At 41.6% G+C, this 22,932-nt stretch overlaps 1 protein-coding gene across 3 annotated transcripts in view; it reads left to right on the plus strand.

Annotated features, from left to right (window-relative positions):
• frmd4ba (FERM domain containing 4Ba) overlaps positions 1–22,932 on the plus strand; it is a 75,907-nt gene that overhangs the window by 47,099 nt on the left and 5,876 nt on the right. For all 3 annotated transcript variants that reach the window (XM_050037543.1, XM_050037542.1, XM_050037541.1), the window contains exons 4-19: positions 2,338–2,432; positions 2,649–2,741; positions 3,078–3,162; positions 4,499–4,555; positions 4,961–4,983; positions 9,924–10,007; positions 10,768–10,833; positions 11,365–11,422; positions 12,047–12,133; positions 18,688–18,764; positions 19,331–19,469; positions 21,409–21,550; positions 21,655–21,788; positions 21,879–21,995; positions 22,397–22,625; positions 22,807–22,863. In XM_050037543.1, the coding sequence (XP_049893500.1) occupies positions 2,338–2,432; positions 2,649–2,741; positions 3,078–3,162; positions 4,499–4,555; positions 4,961–4,983; positions 9,924–10,007; positions 10,768–10,833; positions 11,365–11,422; positions 12,047–12,133; positions 18,688–18,764; positions 19,331–19,469; positions 21,409–21,550; positions 21,655–21,788; positions 21,879–21,995; positions 22,397–22,625; positions 22,807–22,863 (1,543 nt within the window). The remainder of the gene's footprint in view (positions 1–2,337; positions 2,433–2,648; positions 2,742–3,077; positions 3,163–4,498; positions 4,556–4,960; positions 4,984–9,923; positions 10,008–10,767; positions 10,834–11,364; positions 11,423–12,046; positions 12,134–18,687; positions 18,765–19,330; positions 19,470–21,408; positions 21,551–21,654; positions 21,789–21,878; positions 21,996–22,396; positions 22,626–22,806; positions 22,864–22,932) is intronic.

The following is a 22,932-nucleotide window of genomic DNA, read 5'->3' on the forward strand; positions in this document are numbered from 1 at the left end:
GGCTACAGTCAGACTAAAAACAGAGTTCATATGACGTTTTTCCAAACAACTTTTTATGTCGGGGCTGCAGCACACTTGGATCACTATGGATGAGCAGTATGGAGATACTTTGTGGATTCAATTTTGTGTTCTTGGACGTTAGTCTGGGGCGCCGTCTGCCATTAGGTGTGCTAGCTGCTGCCCCCGCCGATCTCCGCAAGGGATGTGAGAAACTTCACCAGGGCCTCCATCGGCATATGGGTGAGTAGATAATGGCCGAATTTTCATTTTTGGGTGCACTATCCCTTTAACAGCCTACATCAGGGGTCGGCAACCTTTACTATCAAAAGAGCCATTTTTGACCAAAAATAAAAAGAATAAAATAAAAATCTGTGTGGAGCTGCAAAACATATTTTAGCCTTATAATGAAGGTAAAACAGCCTATTAAGTCCGAATTAGCCTATACTAGTAGATTAAATGAGCATTCATTAATATGTTTTACCACAAGGTGTCTCTATTTATGGTTATTTGGTACTTAAAGGGGAACTAATGTTTTTTTCAACCGGGGCGCTATTTTCCGATCTACTTTTGTCTAAATGAGTGATAGGATGATCAATATTTGACATTTCTCCAGTACGACGCTAGGGCTGACCTGCCTGCAGCCCGTGAGCGCATGCTATATTAAATAATAGGGCACTGAGACAGCGTCAAACAGCGTCAAAATACGTCTACTAAAAGTACATTTTTTTCACACAGATAGGCTTGGATTTTTAGTATAATTATCCGACAACATAACGGAAAGGAGAAATGAACATCTGTGTTTACCTTTAGCTGGATTCGGACATGTTCCTCTGCCTGTTGCAATTTTAGTATATGTGCTACTGAAAGTAACACTGCTCCCTCTCTCTCCTCGTCCGCTCTTCAGTAACACTGCTCCCTCTCTCTCCTCGTCCGCTCTTCAGTTTCAATGAGTTCTGCGGTCATCAAATTAAAATGGCTCATCCAGATCCAGTTGGTCAAAATCAGGTAAAAATTCAGCCATGACTATTCCAAACAGGGTAACTCCTTGCGTTTGTAAGGTCACTCCAGCAGTAACTTCCTGCAACAACTCAAATCTCGCGAGACGTGAGATTTCAGAGCCAGACTTTCACTCTCTGAGTGTTTTGACTTGCCACAACAAACATGTCCAAATTTCTACCTGATTTTGACCAACTGGATCTGGATGGACCATATTTATTAGAACACGGAGTACACGGACGTACACGGATGCAGAGCTCATTGAAATTGAAGAGCGGACGAGGAAAGAGGGAGCAGTGTTACTTCGGTAGCACATATACTAAAATGAGGGAGCAGTGTTACTTCGGTAGCACATATACTAAAATTGCAACAGGCAGAGGAACATGTCCGCTGTCTGAGTGCCCTATTATTTAATATATCACGCGCTCACGGGCTGCAGGCAGGTCAGCCCTAGTTTTGTACTGGAGAAATGTCAAATATTGAACATCCTATCACTCATTTAGACAAAAGTAGATCAGAAAATAAGGCCCAGGTTGAAAAAAACATTAGTTCCCCTTTAAACTTTGCAGGAGCAGCTGTGAAAGCAAACAAATCTGTCCACACACTGCTAAATTATCTTTCATTCAGAAACTTTTATTTTTTTGGATTTGGCATCCATAGCTAACCAGCTGGGAAGACTCAAGATGAGCCACTGCTATTGAGGTTCAACAAAATTTCAAGGAAAATGTGGCAGGCAGTAGATGTATTACACACATTTTAGTTTTTTAAATGTTAAAACTTTTTTTATTTGGTATATAAGCTTCATATTTTTACAGTTAGAGAGTGTAAGAATTTCTTTAGGCCTACAACATAGATAAATAGAAATTAATATGTTAAAAAAATAACTGTTATTCATATTCCGCCACATGTGTCTCCAGAATGGCAAGTTGCCTATGCCTGGCTACATAAATGTACATAACCTATTGACAGCTGCTATTGAAATGAAGACTCAGAAGACAGCCAGATTCCATATTTTTGTGAACAATGCACTTCTTGTTCATTTAACAAAACTGTTGTAGCCTTACCCAAACCTTTTAAGTTTGGGTAAGGCTCCAAAAGACCTTGGTAAATTCTTAGCAGACACCTTTATCTGTTCAGGGATCAAATTAATTTAATCACTGTTCAAGTAGTCTGTGAATAATGGAAGGTTATTTTATATCAATACAAAAGTGTCCCACCTGACCCCACTCTCCCCTACACTTGATTTTCACCTTCTGACAGTTTTTATTGTGTTTCACGGTGTTTAACACATGACTTTTGAGTTAGCATACACATGGCTGTGTTTTAATCTAAACTTTCCAGCCCAAGCTGTTGTCCCGTGAGCTGTTGGATCTGGTGGCCTCCCATTTTAACCTAAAGGAGAAAGAATACTTTGGGTTGTGTTTCATAGATGACACGTAAGTACATTTCCTGATATAATAGGCATTTAATGAAAAAAGCGCTATGTCCTAGTGTGTGTTTGTGTTTTATTGCATTGCATTCTCTTTTAATCAAAGGGATTGGTTGATTTAGAACTAATCCTTGTTTACAGAAGCCTTAAGGGAGGACAAAAAAAGAAGAGAGAGACATTACGATAGCAGTAACACATGATTTGTTCTTGTATTCCTGATCAGTGGCCAGAGTAACTGGCTCCAGCTGGATCGTAAAGTCCTTGATCATGACTTCTCCAAGTCTTCAGGGCCTTTGGAACTCAAGTTCCTGGTGAGGTGAGTGCTCTCGCTTGCCAAATGTGGAATACTGCTGTGCTTTATCAGAAACATCCGTCCACACCGGTGATTGAAAACCTTAATGTTTTATATTAGACTGACTGGTGAATAGCAGAAGCCTATTACCAAGCACATTGGTGTATTGAGAGCTTCAAAGCCTCCAAGGCTTGTACTGACCAGCAGGTGGCAGTCATGGAACACAGTTTAAGACTTGTTGTGTGTTGAGCTACTGTAAACTGAACAAGATTAAATCTGTGAATAATGCTGATGCACTGGCAAGATATGTTGACATTCTATTTCAAGCGAACCTTGCTAACCCAAAAAAACTCTTCACAGGTTTTATATCGAGAAGATCACCTTCTTGAAAGACAACACAACAGTGGAGCTGTTCTTCATGAATGCTAAATCTTTAGTGTTTAATGTAAGTGTTGTAAAGCATTTATTATTTTCAAACTTGTGACACATATTCTAGTAGGCCAGTGGAATTGGCATATGCTTTAGTTCCAGATCATTGAAAACAATAGCTGATTGCCTTATGGGAACACACATAATCCAACAATTGATCTGCCATCATTCTTAATTTACTATAGACTCATGAGGAACAGAGTTCATTCAGTCGATGGTTAGATGATCAATATGTTGCAAAATATTGTTCATGTGTCACACACAACATTGTGTGTCCATTGTTTTCCATAACTTTGTCCTCTTTTATCCCTATACTGAGTTTTTGTGCATAAGATTTATATGTGATTCATAGCATGCTGTTTATTTAGGAAATATCTATCTCTGTAATTTCACAACATTTACATTTTTGAAACTCCTAAGATTTCCCACTGCTGCTGCGTGTTACTGAGCTCTCAAACACTGTTCAGTATGCTGCTTTCAAGTGCTGTTGGACATTTCACAATATTACGCAAAGTTAATGATTCACTGTCATGCGAGCGACATGTTATTGTTAAGGCAGTTGTTTCGCATTTCATTCAAACAAATCACACAACAGTCACAGCATGGTGAAAAGTTAGAGATTCCGGCTATTATTTAGATAACATGAGGTTTGGGAAGTTTGAGTTGAGTTTAAAACTGATTGTGTAACTTAGTGTGAATAAGTTACGTTTACTCATTGACAAGAGTTGTAGTAGGACTAGTGATTCCAAGTGTTTCCTGGAAACAATTTGATAACATAGGTCAGATTGAAAGATTACTATTCGTGTCCGTCTAGTAATAAATGTTGTCAAATATAATGAAATGATAAAATGGCAATCAGGTGTGCACAGTTTGATGGACTATTAAAACCCATGGACTAGTACTAGAGGGACCTGGGAATTTTACAACCGTACGAGGATCATATGAATGCAGCATGTGATCAAACGTTGCAGTGCAGTTTCTTTCGCGGGGAGAGCAGACTGGTCTCCATGGGAGACGGAGACTGTTGAACCTGCTTTCGGACCGTACCACTTTACCGAGGGGGCTGTAGCTCCGACAAGACCTTCAACTAACCTTTCAATGCACCCGTGTGTGTTTTATCGCTTATAGAAAAAGTCGTGCTAACTCACGTCCCGAAAAACTGAAGTAAACACACTTCACGGACAGTTTCAAACACCGTGTTGTCTCTGTGGCAGTGGTTCAGTCGGTAACGGTGGGACCGAGGTACGGGACGGGAAGATTTTGTCTCAAGTCAAGTGTTTAGGACAGGCTGCACTTTGTGTGTGCGTGTTTTCTCTAAAAAGACCCCGTTAATTTTACCATTTTTACAACAGGAGACCATCGAAGTGGAGAGTGAAAATGTTTTCAAGTTAGCCGCATTCGCATTGCAGGTAAGAAAGAGTTTGTCGCAGGCTTTCTACACTGAAATTTTGTCACTCACCCCAAACGTGAATGAAGACGGTTGGGGGCAGCAACATTTGAAAACAGTTGTCTCTTGAGGTTACTTTGGTCGGGTGGGCTATTGTCAAAGAAACTATCTTCTTTAACGTTATATCAATAATGGCCTTTAGAATTTGAATGTACTTCTAGGCAGTGTTAATTTGAGTAATTACAGAAATGAAAATGTAGTCAAATGAAATACGTGCTCATGTCGTGTAACGTTAACTTTAGCGTTATCTTTGTTGCAGATTGTGCAGGTGGCTAACATTAGCATAACCGTTAAGTTACTGGGCAACTGAGTCAGTCTTACATTTCCATATACTGCTTTTACTAACTGTGTCATTTTCCTTTTTAAGGAGGCCAAAGGAGATTACAGCAGGTAAGAAGTTATTAAATTATAACGTAAAAGCCCTTAATGAGATAAATGTAGAAAGGTGTAACGTAACCCATATGGTTTTTGTCGCATCAAGTTGTCATTTAAAAAGTATTGAATGTGCAGTAAATTAGCTGGGTAGGAAAGAGTAATGTCAACGAATAGTCACTTGTAAAGATGCTTTGTTTTTGTCTTTTGTAAGATAACGTGTACTAGCCTTTTGATATTTTTCCTGCGCTGGTACACACAGACATCTATAAAGCTTTTCCTGAGTTCATGTCTGCAATTGAATGCAAACCCTGCACAATTTATTAAGTGTTTGTTTCTGTGCTCTGACAAGGAAGCAGGGTCTGGTTTGTCAAGTTGTTTAGTCAGTGCTCAGCTTACAAATGATGTGTGTAGCCAGTTAATGTTCAACTTGACTAGGTCAGATTTTAATTTACGCTGTACTTCCTTCAGTTAATAATTCCCTTGATTTGCTCTTGAAACATTGAACAAATGAACCCTTGCTGGCCAGCTGCCATCCACATGGTTCAAACAAATTGCCTTTAAAATCAGAACACTTTTGTTCTTTCAGATTAATAGTGTTTACAGTTTTAACAAAGCTCTACAAAGGCAGTTCTTTTCTGACATGTTGCGATTGCATCACCCCTTAATAAATGTCACATAATCCTGACAAACGCAGCCTATATGTTGCTTGCACACATACATGGACATTGTGTGCATGATTTTGTCTGATGCTGGTGGGAGACTTTGTACAGAACCTCGATAATCTGTTCACTAGTGGAGATAATGTTTTCATAGTGGGCTGTGCTCTCAGAGGCTTGACCTGCTGATAAGGTATGTTGTTTTTTTGCCAGCCGAAGGAGTGAAGGGCATTGGCTGTAATTAGTAAACACAGCTCTGTCTGAGCTGAGTGAGTGACTGAGCAGGTTGAAGCAGCACAACCTGTGTGCTGTCAAAGTGCTTTGCCTCTAAAGGCCTCTCAGTCCATTATGTGAACACAAAGATTTGTGCCCGTGTATGGTTTGAATGGCAATACATGCAATGCTGAAAATGCAGTTTGACCCCTTGTCAAACCATTGCCTTTGTTCTTTTGCAAAGAAAGAAAGAAAAACTTGGCTGCATTTGCCTGTGCTCATTAAGCGCCCCATTATTTACAGGCATGATTGACCTGATAAATGTTAATTATTATTCATTGCAGCTTTAGTACAGATTTATGTCTCTAGTGTTTTGAATCCAAACTGCTTCACCCTGAAGTGTAGTGTGCGGTCTGAACTTTCAGCTCATGTGGGTGTGGGGATAGGCTGTACTTTGTCCTGACTCTGAAAGCACAATACGAGACAACCTGCCAACAAATCTGGTAGAATCAGCGAGGACGGGAGTGTGTCCAAATTGAGCTGTCTTTTTTCTCTTTATTTGCACATTGCTACTTTCCCCCTGCACATTCTGAATACGCTTTCTACACACTAGGTTGTAAGAATAACACACAATAGAGCTCTTTTCCTCAAACTTCAGGTGCTTCAACATAGCACTGGCCCAAATATCTAACACTATTGATATACTGGTGCATCCCCTGCTGTCTTGTGGCTGTGTTCCTGTCTGCAATGTCCTTTATTTCTACTTCTTTGAGAGAACAGGTCCGGTAAATCCCCTCATAAAGAATATAATACAAATGTGTCTCCTCTACACTGTATCAGCAAAGGGCCCTGGAGCAGTGAGATTAGCTGTGAAGGAGTTAGGGAGACCTCCTCCTCCCACAGCCAGCTGCCTTAAGAGGGATGAGCCAGACCCACTGTCCAATGGTAGACAACTTGGCGTCAGGAGAACTCACTGTAGTCGTGTTATTGTGGTAGTGTGGGCCAGCCCCCTGCTGTGCATTGAATTAATGCACCATCAGGTTTCACGTTGTACTTCTATCAGAATTCTTTCTTCTTCTTTGTTGTCCGTATTGCATTGTATCTGGTTCTTACTGTACTGATTTACACAGCCTGCAGGTATAATCCATTGCTGAATGCAAGTTAGAACTCCTCTCTGAAGGTTGATGAAAGGGATTGTAGAAAACATAGGAAATCACTGAAGTGATTGATGTCTTTAATTATGCTGAACAGTTTAAGCGTGCAGGGATTTTTTTTCTTGTACAGTTCAACTTAAAATGTAAGCTAAAAACATTCATGGTTTATGCCACAGTATTTTGACTGCTTTAGTTTTAAATCACCTAGATTAACACAATGTCAGTTGTGTTCAAATTTGACCCTCATGGACCAGTATTACACCCAGACAGTTTTAGTCCTTAGTTCTATTTGCAGGTGTAGCCTGTAGTTAGTGGTTCATTCACAGCAACAGGCTCTCTCATTGTACTCCCTCTACAGTCACCATGTCTCAGCCCTGTGGAATAGCTGACACATGAGTATTATCTCTCCCCACGCTGGGTAGGCTGCACTGGGCTTGGCTGGGCTGGGCTGCACCGGGAGTAGGAATTGCCCCCACGCTGCAGGCTGTGGGGAGATAACAGACGTAGTAATGAATTCCAGATTGCTGACAGGGCAGCGTGGCTGTGGAGTAGATCACCCCGACAACGCCAGGCCCCAGCTCCCCATAAAATGTGTGCCATCAAACACGCGGCAAAGTGCCGTGGCAGCAAAACTCAGTCAACCTAGGAGAGGTAGCTACAGGGAAGAGTGATTCAAGTGCCTCTGCCCTTGCAGCGGCTCACCCTTATTTTTGTTTAGTAAGCTGATTCCCATAACTGGATCATTATGGTTCTGTCCTACCATGTCAGCGGCTGTTAAATTCTATTAATCTTTAAAGAAGAAGACTTACATTGATGTTCAAGGTCAAATGGCTTGAAATCATGTACTACTTATTTTTATTATATAGAGGTTATCTTTATGGCTGGTACAATAACGGTGGATGTTCTAATAGTTTATATCATGTATGGTCTGACCTACTCATTTCAGTTCTGTCTGAGAGGCCATGGCCTGTTTTGTTACAGTGCTGGGGCTCGTACAGTACTTTTCAACACATGGTGAGGCTGCCAAGTGCTTGTGAATGGCTTTTGTGCAGGTCTCCAGTGCACTGGTCCGCCAAGCCAGAGCCCTTTTTGTCCAGCAGAAACTGTAGACCCAGCGCTCCCTCCTACATGATGTTGGAGTGACTCATAGTTCACTATCATAGACCTTGACAGTGACAAACACCACAGTTTGTCTGCACAGATAGCATGGTCGGTTTCAGTGCTTATTACTGGAAACCTCTGTGTTTAACATTTTTGGCAGAAGTTTGTGGGTGAGACCAACTGTACTTGTTGCATCAGTCATGATGTGATCATTAGCTCATCTGTGAAGGGGAATCAATATAAAGTAGTAAACCCAAAGTACATAGAATAACTATGGAGTGCATTACCATTGAGAACCTGCATGAAATGGCTTTGATATTTTTGAAAAGATTTCTTGCCAAGCCCCTTAAAAGGCTCCCTATGACTATGGCCCTGCATGCGCTTTTATAAATTAGGTCTGGCAAGACATGAGGGAAGCTCAAGTTTAGTCTTGGCAAGCAGAACTTCTCTTTATAGATAAGAAAGATGAAAACAATATCCTGACACTGCACCTTTTCTAAAGGTTTGCAAACATGAATTATTGCTGTCATGCCTTAAGATAGAAATTCAAACCACACTGTGAAAGTACAAAACACGTGGAGAAATGTTCTCTACTCATTTTTAGACTTTGAGTTGAGATTCTTGAGTAAACATCTACCTTTATGATCCTTATGGTCCACATGCTGCTCTGGAGCGCTCAGTTTGGGTCGTTACAGGGAGCTATATATGTTAAAATGTAGAGATTCTCATACATAGTGTTGGGATGCAGTGATTGTGAAATTCGGGGCCGATACCAATGTTAAAAATACAAATTAGTTGTTATGGTGCGTTCCATTTGCGCTAGGAAGTCATATATTCAGAGTCATAAGTCAAAAAACATTTCAACTGGAACGCCCCCTGATGTCAGATTTCCAATTCTAAAGGTCAGAGGAACCTCACCAACCCCAAGCTCAAAATTCAAGATGGCTGCTCCACACATTATTATTAGTCACAGTTGTAGTAATATACTGTTTATTAGCACTTTTGTCATATTTGTGTCTCAATAAAACACCCATGTAGTCCTGTCCAACTTCTATCTGTGGACATTATACTGTGGTGTTTGTATGCACAAAATACAGTGTAACGTGTTGTTATCAACTAGTGTTGATAACAATGGCCAACTTGGCTAGTACTGGTATTGCTGAAAGATGCCTTGGTTTTACAACCTGTTGTACTGGAATTCAGTCAACTTGGGTGTGACACCATTCTCAGCTCTGACCTCCAACGTCTGAGGGAAATGGAAACACAGCATTAGTTGCAGCCACCAGCTGCTAACAGCTAACGTTAACTGGCTCCCCTCCTGCCGATTTCAACACAAATTGGTTGTTCACAATGTAGTATTATCATGGGAAATATAGGGTGCACCCACTCAGCCGTCCATAGCAGTTCACTGTGTTGTTTTCCTTGAAGACATCCCTGGGGAATATTTTTGTTAGTTCCAAAACCCTTTTCTATTGTCCCTGGGATGACATTGGTCTAAAGCCCTGCTTTCTAGCCTGTGCAAAATTGATGTGACACAACAGAAAAATATCAGCTGCTCCCATCGGTGAATGTCATCTTATGTGCTGATAGGTGGATGGCAGTCAATAGGGCGAATATCGACTGATACCAATGTTTTGCCAATAACACTGTGCATCCCTAGTATAGAGGACTTAGTAATTGGACCATGATAACTCATTTATCAACAGTGTACATTTGGTGTTTTGTCGTGTCTCTTCCTGCTGTAAAGCAGAGATGAGTAACTAGAAAGACTCTTGTGATTATGAATGACTAAACTTGCTGTTCTTAAAATTTGTATATGACCTTTTTTCAGTGCTGAGACTGCCAGATCAGACCTGAAGCAGCTCCCACTTCTGCCCACCAGAGTATTACGGGAGCACCCATCTCTCAATTACTGGTAAGTTAGAGGGGTGAGTGTTTTGGGATCACACACCTATAGACAGTTGTGGTTCAACCATTGTAACAGCGCTTCCTCTACAAAATACACTCACAGTTCAGCTGTTAAATCACCTCAGTGGTCCGTACCACTGGATTATACAGAGCTGTGATTTCCCCAGAAGAGCAGTTTTGGGTGGTACGGTGTCAGACCTGCCTGGTTCTTGGCAGATTGTTTTGCCTCTGATGAGGTGACTAATTAATGCCTGGGTTGTGTTAATTACGTTTGCCCATTAGCCCCGCGAGAACACTGGGAGGTGTTGACAGCCACTGGCTATCTAAAGGATTGCTGTCTGTCTCTTCAATCCATGCTGCTGTTTTTGCTCCTCTGCTTGCCCCTCCTCTTCTGGATAAACAGTCATCTGAGGCTGCTGCAGCCTCTAAAGCGGCTACATACAGTTTAATATCCAAATTAAAATTATAGTCTTACAGTGCATGGGTGAGCACATGGACACGTCTGTCTCTCTGTGTCTGTTAAGCCGCAGTGAGTTTGCGGTCCCACTATGCTATTAAAAGGGATGATTACAGTGGGAAGTAAATGGGATGCATTTGCAGGAGAGGTAGATGAGAGCCATCAGCAGGCCAGTAGGCCAGACTGCATTTTCTGCATGAGCAGACAGAATGTGTGTCAAAGAAAGAGCCCTCTCACACAATCCCTCTGTGGCTGGAATGTGCAACACTTGATGGATTATTCATTAAATGTTTTATCTATCCATTTGCAGTGAGGACAAAGTGATTGAACACTACAAGAAACTGAAAGGACTGACCAGAGGACAGGCCATTGTGCAGTAAGTTAAAAACAACTATAATATGTGTGTGATTAAAATGATTTGAGTTTGGTAAGTTAACTTTTGTGCTCATTATGCACTGCTCCTTCTGATGCCTCAGTTCTCCAGCACCTTCACCAAGCCTTCCTTTTTGACCTCATGTGTCTGCACTTTGGTGGTGGCTGTTGTTGTTAGGGGTGGCTGTCACCATGCCAAAATGTGTCATTAATTAGAGGAGGTGCTCTTAGAGTAGGCAGCCGGCCAGCCTTGAGAGGATGTAAGTCCTCCACTGTGTTTTTCCTGGGACTGTAACTCAGAGCAACCCTGGGTCATTTACACTCGGATGATTTGTGCCCTTGAACTGATCAATGGACTCCCCCTTTCTCTGTCGTGGCCCTGAAACAAATCGATCAGCTTGTCACCACGAATGACTGTGGCTTCTCAATGACTGTAGCTTAAATCCCACTCTGTCTGTTGAACAACAGCCACGGGTTGACAGTGATGAAGTGTAAATGGAAGAATTCCTGTTCACCTATTCCTCTTTCTCTGAAGGTATCTGGCCCTGGTGGAGTCACTGCCGACATACGGAGTCCATTATTACCAAGTGAAGGTAACAGTGGTGCCCTGAGTCATAAAGTAGCTTAACCTTTGAACAAGCCTCTGTCAACATGCTGTCTTCATTTCTTTCTTCATCTAATCTAGCACATCAATCTAACCTTAATTCACTTAACTGCTAAACATTTTTGCTTGATGCTTTAATCATGAGGCCTTTTCCTTTTAAAAACTCTGTGCTGCAGCTAAACCAGCAAAACGTGTATGTTACTGTAGGGACCGTTAAAAGTGGGATAAGAGAATACGAACTGCCTTAGTACAGAATTGCACTGTATGTAATTCAAAATGATTAAGTCAAAATCCAGTAAACCCTTGTAGCACGTTTCATTTAGCATGTATAAGTGATTCCTCCAACTTTCCCTGCTTTTACTTCCACCCTCTAACTTTCCCCAACCAAATCTTATTAAATCAAGGTGTTTGAGGAGATCAAACAGTGGCGTTAAAACGACTCAGTCAGATTTTAAGGCCTTCAATGTATTTGATGTCTTCTTGTGTTACTATTGCTGTGAGCCAAATGGGGTAATTGCTTTGGTAACAGGCCTTTTTTTTTCCAAACTCCCACCAATAAAGCTACCTCTAATGAGTGGCGGTGCTGTGTGTATGTGTGTGTGCTTTCATGCAGGACAAGCAAGGAATACCGTGGTGGCTTGGAGTCAGCTACAAAGGCATCGGCCAGTACGATTTGCAAGATAAGCTGAAGCCGAGAAAGGTAGGTTGACCTCTTTTTACAGCTGCTTGATTTGCCTGAACTGTGTAAGATTACATTTGAAAAGTTGTTTTGTTTTTCAAAGCAAAAGGTCTACCACATGAAATGCATTTTCTTGTTAGTTGTTTACTTTTGTGTAGAGTTTTTTCTTATCCACGTCAGCAAGCTAAGGTTACAGGATTGCATATGTCATACAAATTGTAAAGCCTTTTGGGAATAACATGGGGTTTGGCCTTTGTTAATAAACTCAACTTGCTTTTCTTACAGAAACATTAAATACTCAAACAAGTAAAACACGCTTATTTTTTTAAAGTTACTTGCTTTTAACTTCTTGTGGAAGTGTGTATCATTGAGTACTTTTATATAAATACTTAAATTGCTGGTTGAAAACACAGCTTTCATCACAGTGCCTCTTGTTAGCTGGTTAATGATCCATCCACACTGTAAACAGGCATAATTAAGACCCTGGTTCCCATGTCAGTCAGGAGAAAGAGGAAGACAGATGGGGAAAATATTTGGGAGTATCAGCATGCGCTGTGTGAAGTCAAGGCTGTTAGTGTAAAAGAGCAAATACAGTACACTACTAGCAACGGTGGAATGAATGAAAGTCGTTAAAACAGAACATGCACAAATACCTACACGCTCAGCATACAAATGTCCTGAGAAAATGCAAGTATGTAAGTGTCTAAACTTACCTTTTTAAACAATTAGCATTTAATTTACTTTGACCTTTATTCAGGCAGAACCAATTAAAAAATCAGACACAACACCAAAATGTTAGCTAATGTGAGTTGGGTGCAACAGTTCTCCCAGTTTTTCCCCTCTCTACTCCCACCTACTTGTGTGAGTCCGAAGAAAATTGAAACATCACTTCAAAGACAACACAGCTTAGCTTACTGATAGCCTGCAGCCGCACTTTTGGAGTAGAAGAGGCGCAGCCATGATAGACGTTAGCTTGGGAACCCCTGGCAACAGGCAGAAAAGTCCATCGTTTGTAGTTTTACCCTCCAACAACTTTATCCTCCACTACGTTAATCCACCAGCAAACTGCCCGGCTCCCAGGCTGTCCATCCCTGGGAGCCGACTGCAGCACACCAGCCAGACTGTGGAGGTAACTGCCATGTTCCCAGTAGAGCACGGCTCGGTCCTCATATTCCTGACCGAACCGAGCCTGGTCTGAACCCAACAGCCTTTCTGACAGTGTGTAAATGACCATCAAAAGGTTGCTGTTACGCACAGTCAAACGTGCACGCACAGCAGCGCAGCACAGCACACACACTCAATTGAAGCAGAGCCTGTGTTGGGTTCAGGCGTTGTCACCTAAGTAACAAATTCCAGCACTCGAATAGGCCATACCACAACAAAGCAGCATGTCAAGTGAGCCGAACCTGAACCGAACCCAAGCAAAATTTCTGATTTGTTATCTGAACCCGGATGCTATTATATTATTATTTTATCAGTGGAATAAAATGGTCTCAAAATAAAATATAATTGTTTATAATCACAGTTATTTCTGGGATAGTAAATTGTCCAACAAAAATAGTTAGCATGAAAGGCCTAGATAAACTTTCTTAAGCTTATGGTGGATATTGAGCTACTTCTGTAGTCTGCAGAGGGCCCGTCATGTGCTTGTTATGGTGCAACTGTGAATACAGTACTCTTTTTACAAAAAAGTAAGGCTCCTGTACCACAATGTTTGTACTTGCATCTGTGATTACCCTCCCCTTTGTTTGAGAGGTGTTATGTGATAATGTCCCAAGCAAGCATTTCTCCCCAGCCTCTTTCATTAGACTCGTCATTGCTGTTGTTATATGGCAGGAACCTGTTGACTTAGCAGGGTGTGCTGTTACACCGAGGCATTCATGTGCACAGCCACAGTTCGTCTCTCCCCGACCCTCCAAGAGGACGGTGTAATTATGGCTCTCTGTGGGAAGCATCGGGCCTCTGGGACTGGGGTTGGCACTCTGCCAGGGGGTTGGTGCGTGTTTGGAGTTGGGGGACAGCAGTGAGGGTGTTGGGGTGCAGAGAGGGTTCAAAACTAGTCTGCCTTCTCCAAATCAGTTACATGAAAACCTCTCAAGAGTTGGCTGCTGTGGGGAAAAATGTTGCCTTTTTAAATGACCTTTTTGTTGCTCTAACTGATAATTGGAAGTGTATGGCTGCTTTCCTTTTGCCTTGGAGGGAGTCCTCTATATGTAGTGAATATAGATAGTGCTTCCTGCCTCAGCTCACAGCCCCTGTATTCAACCCAGCCCATCCCTCGTTGCCCTCTGCCCAGCCCCTCTCAGCAGGCTGCATTCATTATGGTAATGTATGTGTGTGAGTCTTGGAGGGAACACAATTGATCAAACAATACAAACCAACTATCTGTTTAGGGGGCTGGGGGCTGGATTTAGGGGTAATAGGAGGTCAGCAGTTGTGTAGTTTTTTTTTATAAATATGTTTTTATCTTTAAGTTTTGTAAAAATCATTGAAAGACGCTGCCGAAGCTTAACCTCACATTATCTTCTCTGCATGCATGCCAGTTTCATCACTCCATATTGAAAAGCCTGGACCTCAAAGGCCCACTCTCCCTGCTGTGTTTGAGAGAAGTGGCACATTTAGTAATGTGAATACCCTGTCATTTCCATTACGGGTTGGAGCAGTGTATGTAAGTATGCACTGTCGATACAGATAAAGGGCACAGGCTATTTATTTCAAAGATCTGGAGGGGACAAAGAATGAATAAAAGATGCTAAAAGGAGAAACAACATTTTATTTAGGATGGGGAAACGTTCATGAAACTATTTAATTACGGAAAACAAATTTAGGACCAAAACAGTGCTGCATAGACATGAAAAATGTGTTTTCAGGACTTGCGATGGGACTGAGGCAGATGGCAAGTTAAGATTTAATTCTTCCTGAATTAAACCAGCAGATTTCTCTGTCTCTTGCTCTCTGTGTGTCGCTCAGGCTCTCTCCCAGTGAGTAATGAGACACTCTTAAAGACCACATGCTGGGCTACATGTATGATGAGCCAGCAGTTCCAAAATAAATCTCCAGTTTATTATGGGTGACAGTGTCAGTGGGCAATAATGAACTGCTCAGTGTCTTTAACTAAAAAGAAAGTTAAAAGGAAGTTTTAATAAAAACTGAGGAGATCCTTTCCCCTTGTCATTTTTATGTTGATTAAACTCACCCCTTCACAAATCTAAACAGAATAAAGATCCTTTCTATGTTTCCTCCTTGTCACAGTTTTACAACTTAAAGTAGTGCGTCATGTTGTGGAAAGGTACAGTGTTGCCAGCCAGCCAGATCCAGTTGACGTGTTATGCAAAGGGTGGGGCAGATCTTTTTCTGTACGGGCGTGTGAGTCAGAGCCTTTAACACATTTTTCATCCATGTATGATTTTGTGGACTCGTGGCCCTGGGGGTCCTTGGGTTGTGGGTGTGAGCTGGATCTGAACAGCCTGATCCCATCTGAAACCACAGGCATTTCTGGCTCACTTCCACCTGCCTGTAATGAAATGTTTGGCAAAAACAAGGGAGATGTAAATACTAAAGATAGAAGATACAGAAATTCTGTGTAGTCACTCAAATCATAAGTGTACTGTTAAACCGGTGTTTCCTTTTAAGAAAATGGTTACTTCTCTACTTCGGAGCTTTATCGATGAGTCTCTGTTTCTGCAGAATGATTTCTCAGGTAGACAACCCCAATGGATCAGCTTTTAGGAAAATGATGTAGAAAAAATCCATCTGTATACACTACAGTAACATTTGAAGTTGTTTTTTGTAATATGACCCCAGCTAGGTCAAGTTTAAGAAGAATAAATATGGATCCCAACGCTAGTTTTTACACTGAAGCAATTATAAATCTGATTCATACACAGATAAAGGACCACAACCTTATTATTATGAGCCTGTCAGGCATCCAAGAGACCAGGAAGTAAGAAATTCAACCTGCATGTTGCTCTTTAAGAGGACTGCTTGTGGTCTCGTGATTGTAGAGATTGAGGTGTGTCAACATCCTTGAAATATTTTGGCAGCAGTCTTAGCAGCAGTCACAGGAGAGTCCTCTCACTAGTTTCATCAGTGTGCTGTCACACAGGTGTGGAGTTTCTATTCTAGGAAGAATGGGCCAGTGAAAATGTATATCTATTGTCTCAACCTTCGTTATCTGTCGTTACAATGTAAATGATGCTAGTGAAGGTGACTACAAGGTGAGAATTGGGGTCCCTTTACGTTGGGATGAGCTTTTAGAAAGTGTCCTGCTGGGTGGTTCCCATTGTTCTTAAAGTACTATTATTTTAATTTCACTGGAAGGCTGACTGTGTAATGTCCACGACTGTAAAGACAGTGTTGGCATACTTTGACAAGAAATAAAACGTTTGCATTCAGTGTTGCCATGGATAATAAAGGGCTCCTACGGTCATGGAAAAGCTGGAGAAGTCATGAAATTTTACCATCATGTTTGCCAGGACTGGAAAAGTCATTGGTATAGTAAAACTCATCGAAAGTTTTGAAAAGTCATGGAATTTTGTTGTGTGTAATGAAATTGTCACAGTAATCTTACATAACATAAAGCCAAATATATTTTCTGTAGCTGTTGACGTAACATAGTTCTAATATGTCGATGTGTGACGTTCATTTACTATCGCATACATCTCTCCATTTTCTCCTTGCAAACCATTTCTCCCTCCATTTATGCCAGCTAGCTGAAATGATGAAAACATCAGGCAAGTGGGGCAAGAAAAATGGTCATTGTGGGTCCTTGAAAAGTCATGGAATAGTTTTTATATTTTGTGCATGAAAATGTGTGGGAGCCTTAACACTTCTACATTTGAAGTTCATAGAACATCAAAGTTTCCTGTAAAAGTATACGCAAAGACGGATTAACCATGTAGCTTTAGGTGTCATGCTTGTTGGCTAGTGTTAGTAAAAACATAGGACATAATGTTTCATTTTGCAAGTTGAAGTGGCCTGACGGAGTGCTCTCTGGCCACATTAAAGCAAAGGGAGCCCCTGCTATTAATGATTAGACCATAGTAGCAGATTCCTGACATGTTTGCCCTGGTGGGGGAGATGGTTTTAGTGGATGCAGCCACACAGCAGTGCTTTCCGTGGTATTTACAATATGAAAAGCAGAGGAAGTTCCCAGATGGAAGTGCAGTATTCAAAGTCTGTGCAGGATTGATCACTTAGCTGTGACTGCCAGGAAGTAGAGCAGAGATTAAAAGTCTGCAAACCAGGAAAAACCTAGCCTAGCAAATACTTGTGAACAACCTGCTCATCTGGTCTGACTAAAAAGGAAGTGAGTTGTGTAGCAGAGGGAGAGAGAAAGAGAGGGAGCAGTGCAGAGCAGAGCCTTGAAGGCAGCCTGAGGTATCTATGATGTATCTGTGATGTCAGAGGAGGGGGGGTGGTTAAAGGGGCGTGTACAGCTCAGCTGAAACTCTTGCAACACCTATCTGGCTGCCTGAGAACAGACAAGAGAGAGTATTGTTCGAGGAAGCTCAAGCCCTGTGGGAAACTCAAAGTCAAAGGATTCAGTACAAACCCAGGAGAATTCAGCAGGGATTTGATAAGCGAAAAAATACCCTTCACGGTAAGCCTTTTCATTGTGTCCAACTATTACCTGTCCAGCTGCTTTAAATGGCCAGTGGGTTTTGATGTTTTATTTTCTCCTTGTACGCCTGTGAATGTTTTCTTTAGTGTGGTATTGTACCTGCTTTATAGGACCTGGATACAGGCACTCTGTCACTGAGTGAAGCACACTGTTGTAAAGGAAAATATGGAATGTGTTCTAGTTGGTGCGTTGGGTATAATATACACTCAGCAAATATGTTTGTCCCAGCAGAAGGGGCGATGTGTCAGCTTATTGTGATTCCTTACCACAGTTTCTCTCAGGGTATGAGATGTGTAATGTGTATTTGTAGTTCAGTTACTGAGGTTGTTACCTTATAGTATGGTATCAGATAAAACAGCAGTTTATAAATTCTCTCCTACATTAATCTCAGCCCCACTGTTGTGCAGAGTCTTTTCTTTCCACCAAAATGAGAGCAGGGAGGAGTTGTTCACAGGCAAGTGGCTTTAAATCTGTTTAGTGAGCCCAGTATCAGCGGAGCAGATGTTTCATTCTGACACAGAGAAGTCCTGCCTCTGAAATGAGAAACTGGCCTGCCGCCTGGCACGATTCTGCTCCCTGCAGTTGCAGCAGCATTATAATTGCTCCTGTGTTAGCCCGAACGTACACCTGACTGGCTGGCCCGCTGAGCCCCATTCACAGCTTCAGCTGTTTTGTTGTTTCTGCTAATGTTGCAAGTTAACCAGAACAAAATGGTGCTAAAAGGCCTGCTGCTGTTGCTGACACAAAGTGGGTTGGGAAGCTTCTACCTTTTCTGTGGAAACTGATGCGACTGTGTGTATTTTACAGTCTTTGCGTATCAAGTGACGTTTCTGTTTATGTAGTGCAAATCCACATTTTAATCAATAGTCCTGTGTTAGCTTGTGTACTCAGTGATGTGTAATGTCTCCCTCCCCTCCCCCCTGTCTGCCAAACTGTCTCTTTCTCTCTGCAGTTGTATCAGTGGAAGCAGTTGGAGAATTTGTATTTTCGCGAGAAGAAATTTGCTGTGGAAGTGAACGACCCACAAAGGTCAGAGAAACCAGCAAACAGCTTAATCTATCTCAACTGATCTTAATAGGTCCATTAGCTGTTTTTGAAGTGTTCCTATTTTAGTTGCTGCTTGCTTCAGATGTCCTTATCCTACACCTTACACACTGTGAAGGGCATCTGCAGCCAGTGGCCCATTGAGGGCACCATGTTAATAGCTGTGGCTTGTCTGTGAAATGAGTGTTTTCCTGCTGTTTAATGGCCACTTTATTATTCTAAGGTTGTTATAAGACCTCGCCTCTCACACAGGCTTTAATGTGGCACTTTCAGCCTCTAAAGCTGTTATTAAATCCTACTGTCTGTTTCAAAATGAGTCTGATGTTGCGGCTCGCCTGCTCTTCAGTATATTATTACACAAACACCCACAAATTTAATTGGACAAACGTTTTTTAAGAACTCTTTTCTAATCTTTGCTTAACACTTTTTTTTAATCATAATTAAAGCCTTGTTTATTTACAGTCGGCTGCTCGGTGTTTTTATTGCTGCTGAACAGATTTGCTTCTTGGATCAGCACAAATACTGAATGTTTGACTTGTTCTTTTCTACAGAAGAACAGTGACCAAGCGAACTTTCGGACAGACTGGTCTGGTTATCCACACATGGTATGCCAGCCACTCTCTGATTAAAACCATCTGGGTGATGGCCATCAGTCAACACCAGTTCTACCTGGACAGGAAACAAAGCAAAGTGAGTGTCTGTTTTCTCTTCACTTCACTTTACTTCGGTCACATTTCCTGCCAACTCAAATGTAGAAACAGTCGAGTAATCTAAGGCTTGACCGGTGTAGAAAGCTTACCTCATGTTGAGTTACACGCATAGGTGACCCACCTGCAGATCAGGGTCAGGTGTCTGTGTGTGTTAGGGAGGTCCCATGGGGGAAAAGCATTGCTGCTGGAGGAGCAAATTAAAAGATTGATGTATATAATGTGTTTGTGTTCTCCACAGATCAGTTTGTCAAGTAATGACCCTACTGTGAACTTAATTTGGGGTGATGACATTTATCATCATTTGATCGTTTTCACCAAAATTAGACTTAGCCTGTCTTTCTCTTTTAAAGGGTTATTGTGTAAGTGTCACAGCATAGTACAGTGGTGAGTGTGCATCATGTGATGCACTGCCTGATCCATATCCCATGCCTGTGTTGAAGCTGGGATATGACAGACCAGTTGTAATTTGAATAGGTCCTGTGCTGATCAGCCTGATGTTGGTAAATCATTGCATCCATAGTTTAAAAGGATTAGAATTGCTTTTCTCTATTGAACCTGAAGAAACAGGCGGTTAGGTAGCTTAAGGGAATACTTCATCCCCTCATGACCCCCAATGTGTATGTCAGTTACTCACCCTATGTTGTGATGAATTTGTGGAGAAAACTTTGTTTTTCTCGCATCCCTCCACAGTGCACGATGAATCCAAAACCAGAAAGTTCTTGTTGAATTTTAGTCTCTGTGGACTGCTTTAACACCAGCAGAACTACATCAAAACTTGACTAGCACACAACTCATGCAGTATAAATTAAGTGTCAATTATCCATTCATATGCTCAGTACCCAAACACATGCATTTTCACGAGGACCTTACAATTTAAAACACTTCCACATAAACAGTCTGACATACAGCGAATAGTACACATGAACTGTTTTTGCACTAGGGTGTTTTAAATATTACAGTTTTAGCAAAAATACATGTGTTTGGGAAGTACTGAGCATAGCATAACTGCAAAACTGGATTATTCTGTATGAGATGTGAGCATTTGTGAACGGTTGCTTTGATACAGTTTTGCTGTTGTTAAACACGGTCTCCAATAACTTCAGTTAAACAAGCAGTTTCTGTATTCTTTGTTCACTCTTGAGGAATGCGAGAAACAAAACAAAAAAATCCTGGATTCAACGTAACACAGTAACAGTAACTGTAATTTACATACATTTGAGCATTTATGGGGTGTAAGTATTCCTTTAAATTGAAAATGCACGACAGCCTGTAATCTGCTTATATAGTAGGCAGAATGATAGTGGTATTATTATTATTATTATTATTGTTATTATGCCTATTTTTGTCTTTCCTGTGACTTAAGAGGAAAAAATATTCAATTCAAAGTAAACTACAATTTGCCCTAAAAGATTTAAAGTGTTTTGTTTGGAAGGGATACATATTTTACGCCCACGCCATTGACATTAAATAGGAGAAGACAGTGTGTTCTTAGCCCAGACCCTTGTGCGAGTGTTAAAAGTTGTCCACGTGCCCCGAAGATATACTTGTGGTCCATGGCTTTGTGTTTATGATGCATATTTGCTGAGCATTGAGGCTATAATACAGTATGAGTGGTGTGTGATGTGCAGTTCGTGGGGTAGATGGATGAGTGTGAGTGTGTGTGTGGCTGCAGTCAAATGAGGTTATTCAGCCACCGTCTCCCTCAAAGGCAGATGGTGTGTCAGTGCTCATCCAGGAATAGAGCCCACACTGATTGATGAGAGAGCAGTGCGCTTTGAGTACCAAGCATGCAAATGGAGCCGCCACTATCACAGTGCGCTATCATTAAAATGAAGTACACACAATCCCTCCCTCACTACTCTTTTTCCTCGTCCTCGTCCCCATTTCCTTATCCTGACTGTCTCATCTCTACTCTACAGACAAAGATGACCACAACCAGGAGTTCAGGTGACATCGCCATGGACCTCACAGAGATCTGCGCCCCGCGGATCACCAAACTCTCCAGCATTGAGAGCAGAGACCAGCTTATCATGGCCAGCAACGGGAGCCTCATCTCAGCCGGTAAGCAGAGAGTTAATCAGCTAATGGCTTCTGTTCCACATTAGAACTATGAGTGATGATTTATTGCTGTAATTTGTAGTTAATCGGACGTGTGCTTATTCCAGGTTCTGCTGACTCCGAAGTCAGCGAAGAACAAAAGAAAGAGAAGGTTGCCGAGTTGAAAAAGAAAGAAAAGGACCTTCAAGACACACTGACACGGAAACTTGAGGAACTGAAGAAAATCTGCATGAGAGAAGCCGTGAGTATCTCTCTCAGTCTGTTACTTTTCAGTGATGGGTTAAAACGTCCACACACTCAGCTGACTGTTGGCTGTTGTTCTCATTTGCAGGAGCTTACAGGCAAATTGCCTAAAGAGTATCCCTTAGCCACAGGTGAGAAGGCTCCTCATGTGCGCCGCCGCGTTGGGACGGCCTTCAAGCTGGATGACCTGTTCCCCTATGATGAAGTTAGTATAGCTGTTGTGTATGTAATTTAGCATGTCTTTGTTGAAACACGGTTCTTAGACCACTGTCTGTGTTCACCTAGAGATCATTTAAATCATTTGACATTTTGATATTAGTTTTAAGAGTTCCATATGTATTTTGAGGCTTTCATCACATAATGCTTTCAGTGAAACATTTGATGTGTTATAGCTGGTTTCCTTCTGCAAGTAAATTCGGAAAATGAATAGGAATTATGATATATATGAAACTGGCAGCGCACTGAAAATGAATGCTTTCACATATATTGTGTCTTGGAGAAGTTTGAAGTCTGTGTCTTTGTTTAGAGCACCCCCGCTGACAGGATCTATCTTTATTTTTGGGAAATTCCCCGTTAACTGTGTGCGTGTTGTGTGTTTCCCTGCAGGACCCACATCTGAGGAATCTAGAGAGCAGGTTCGCCTTGCAGCAAAAGATCGTGGAAGCAGCCATAAAGTTATCTAACGAGGGCGACCTCTGCAAGACTGTGAAGAAAAAGAGGAGAAACAACTGTCTGGATGCAATGAGGAAGCTGGAGGAGATCGAGAGGGAGATCAATGCTTACAGGATCAAGAAAGGAAAGAAACCCACTCAGAGAGCCTCACTGATCTTAGCAGGTAAATGTCATCAGCAGTTTATGTAAAAACTCTATACAAGCTTTGCTCGCAAATCAAAGCTTATTTTTAACAACTGAGAACTTTTTGACAAGTGGTAACTGATTGAAAAGTCTGTCACTTTCTGTGGAAAGTGGAATATCAGAGGTGTCTCTGAGGACCGTTTTCTCTCTTCTGTCACCAGATGATGTCAACCCTTCAGACCTCAGCTCTCTGTCTGACAGCCTCACTCTGGATGATGGTAAGTGCCCAGGCATAGCCGTGCTCAGTGTACATGTGTTTACTCCCTCCTCCCTCATTTAGTGCATTT

The sequence above is a fragment of the Epinephelus moara genome, chromosome 24 (genome assembly GCF_006386435.1).
Source record: "Epinephelus moara isolate mb chromosome 24, YSFRI_EMoa_1.0, whole genome shotgun sequence".
In the NCBI taxonomy this organism is placed as follows: Eukaryota; Metazoa; Chordata; class Actinopteri; order Perciformes; family Serranidae; genus Epinephelus; species Epinephelus moara.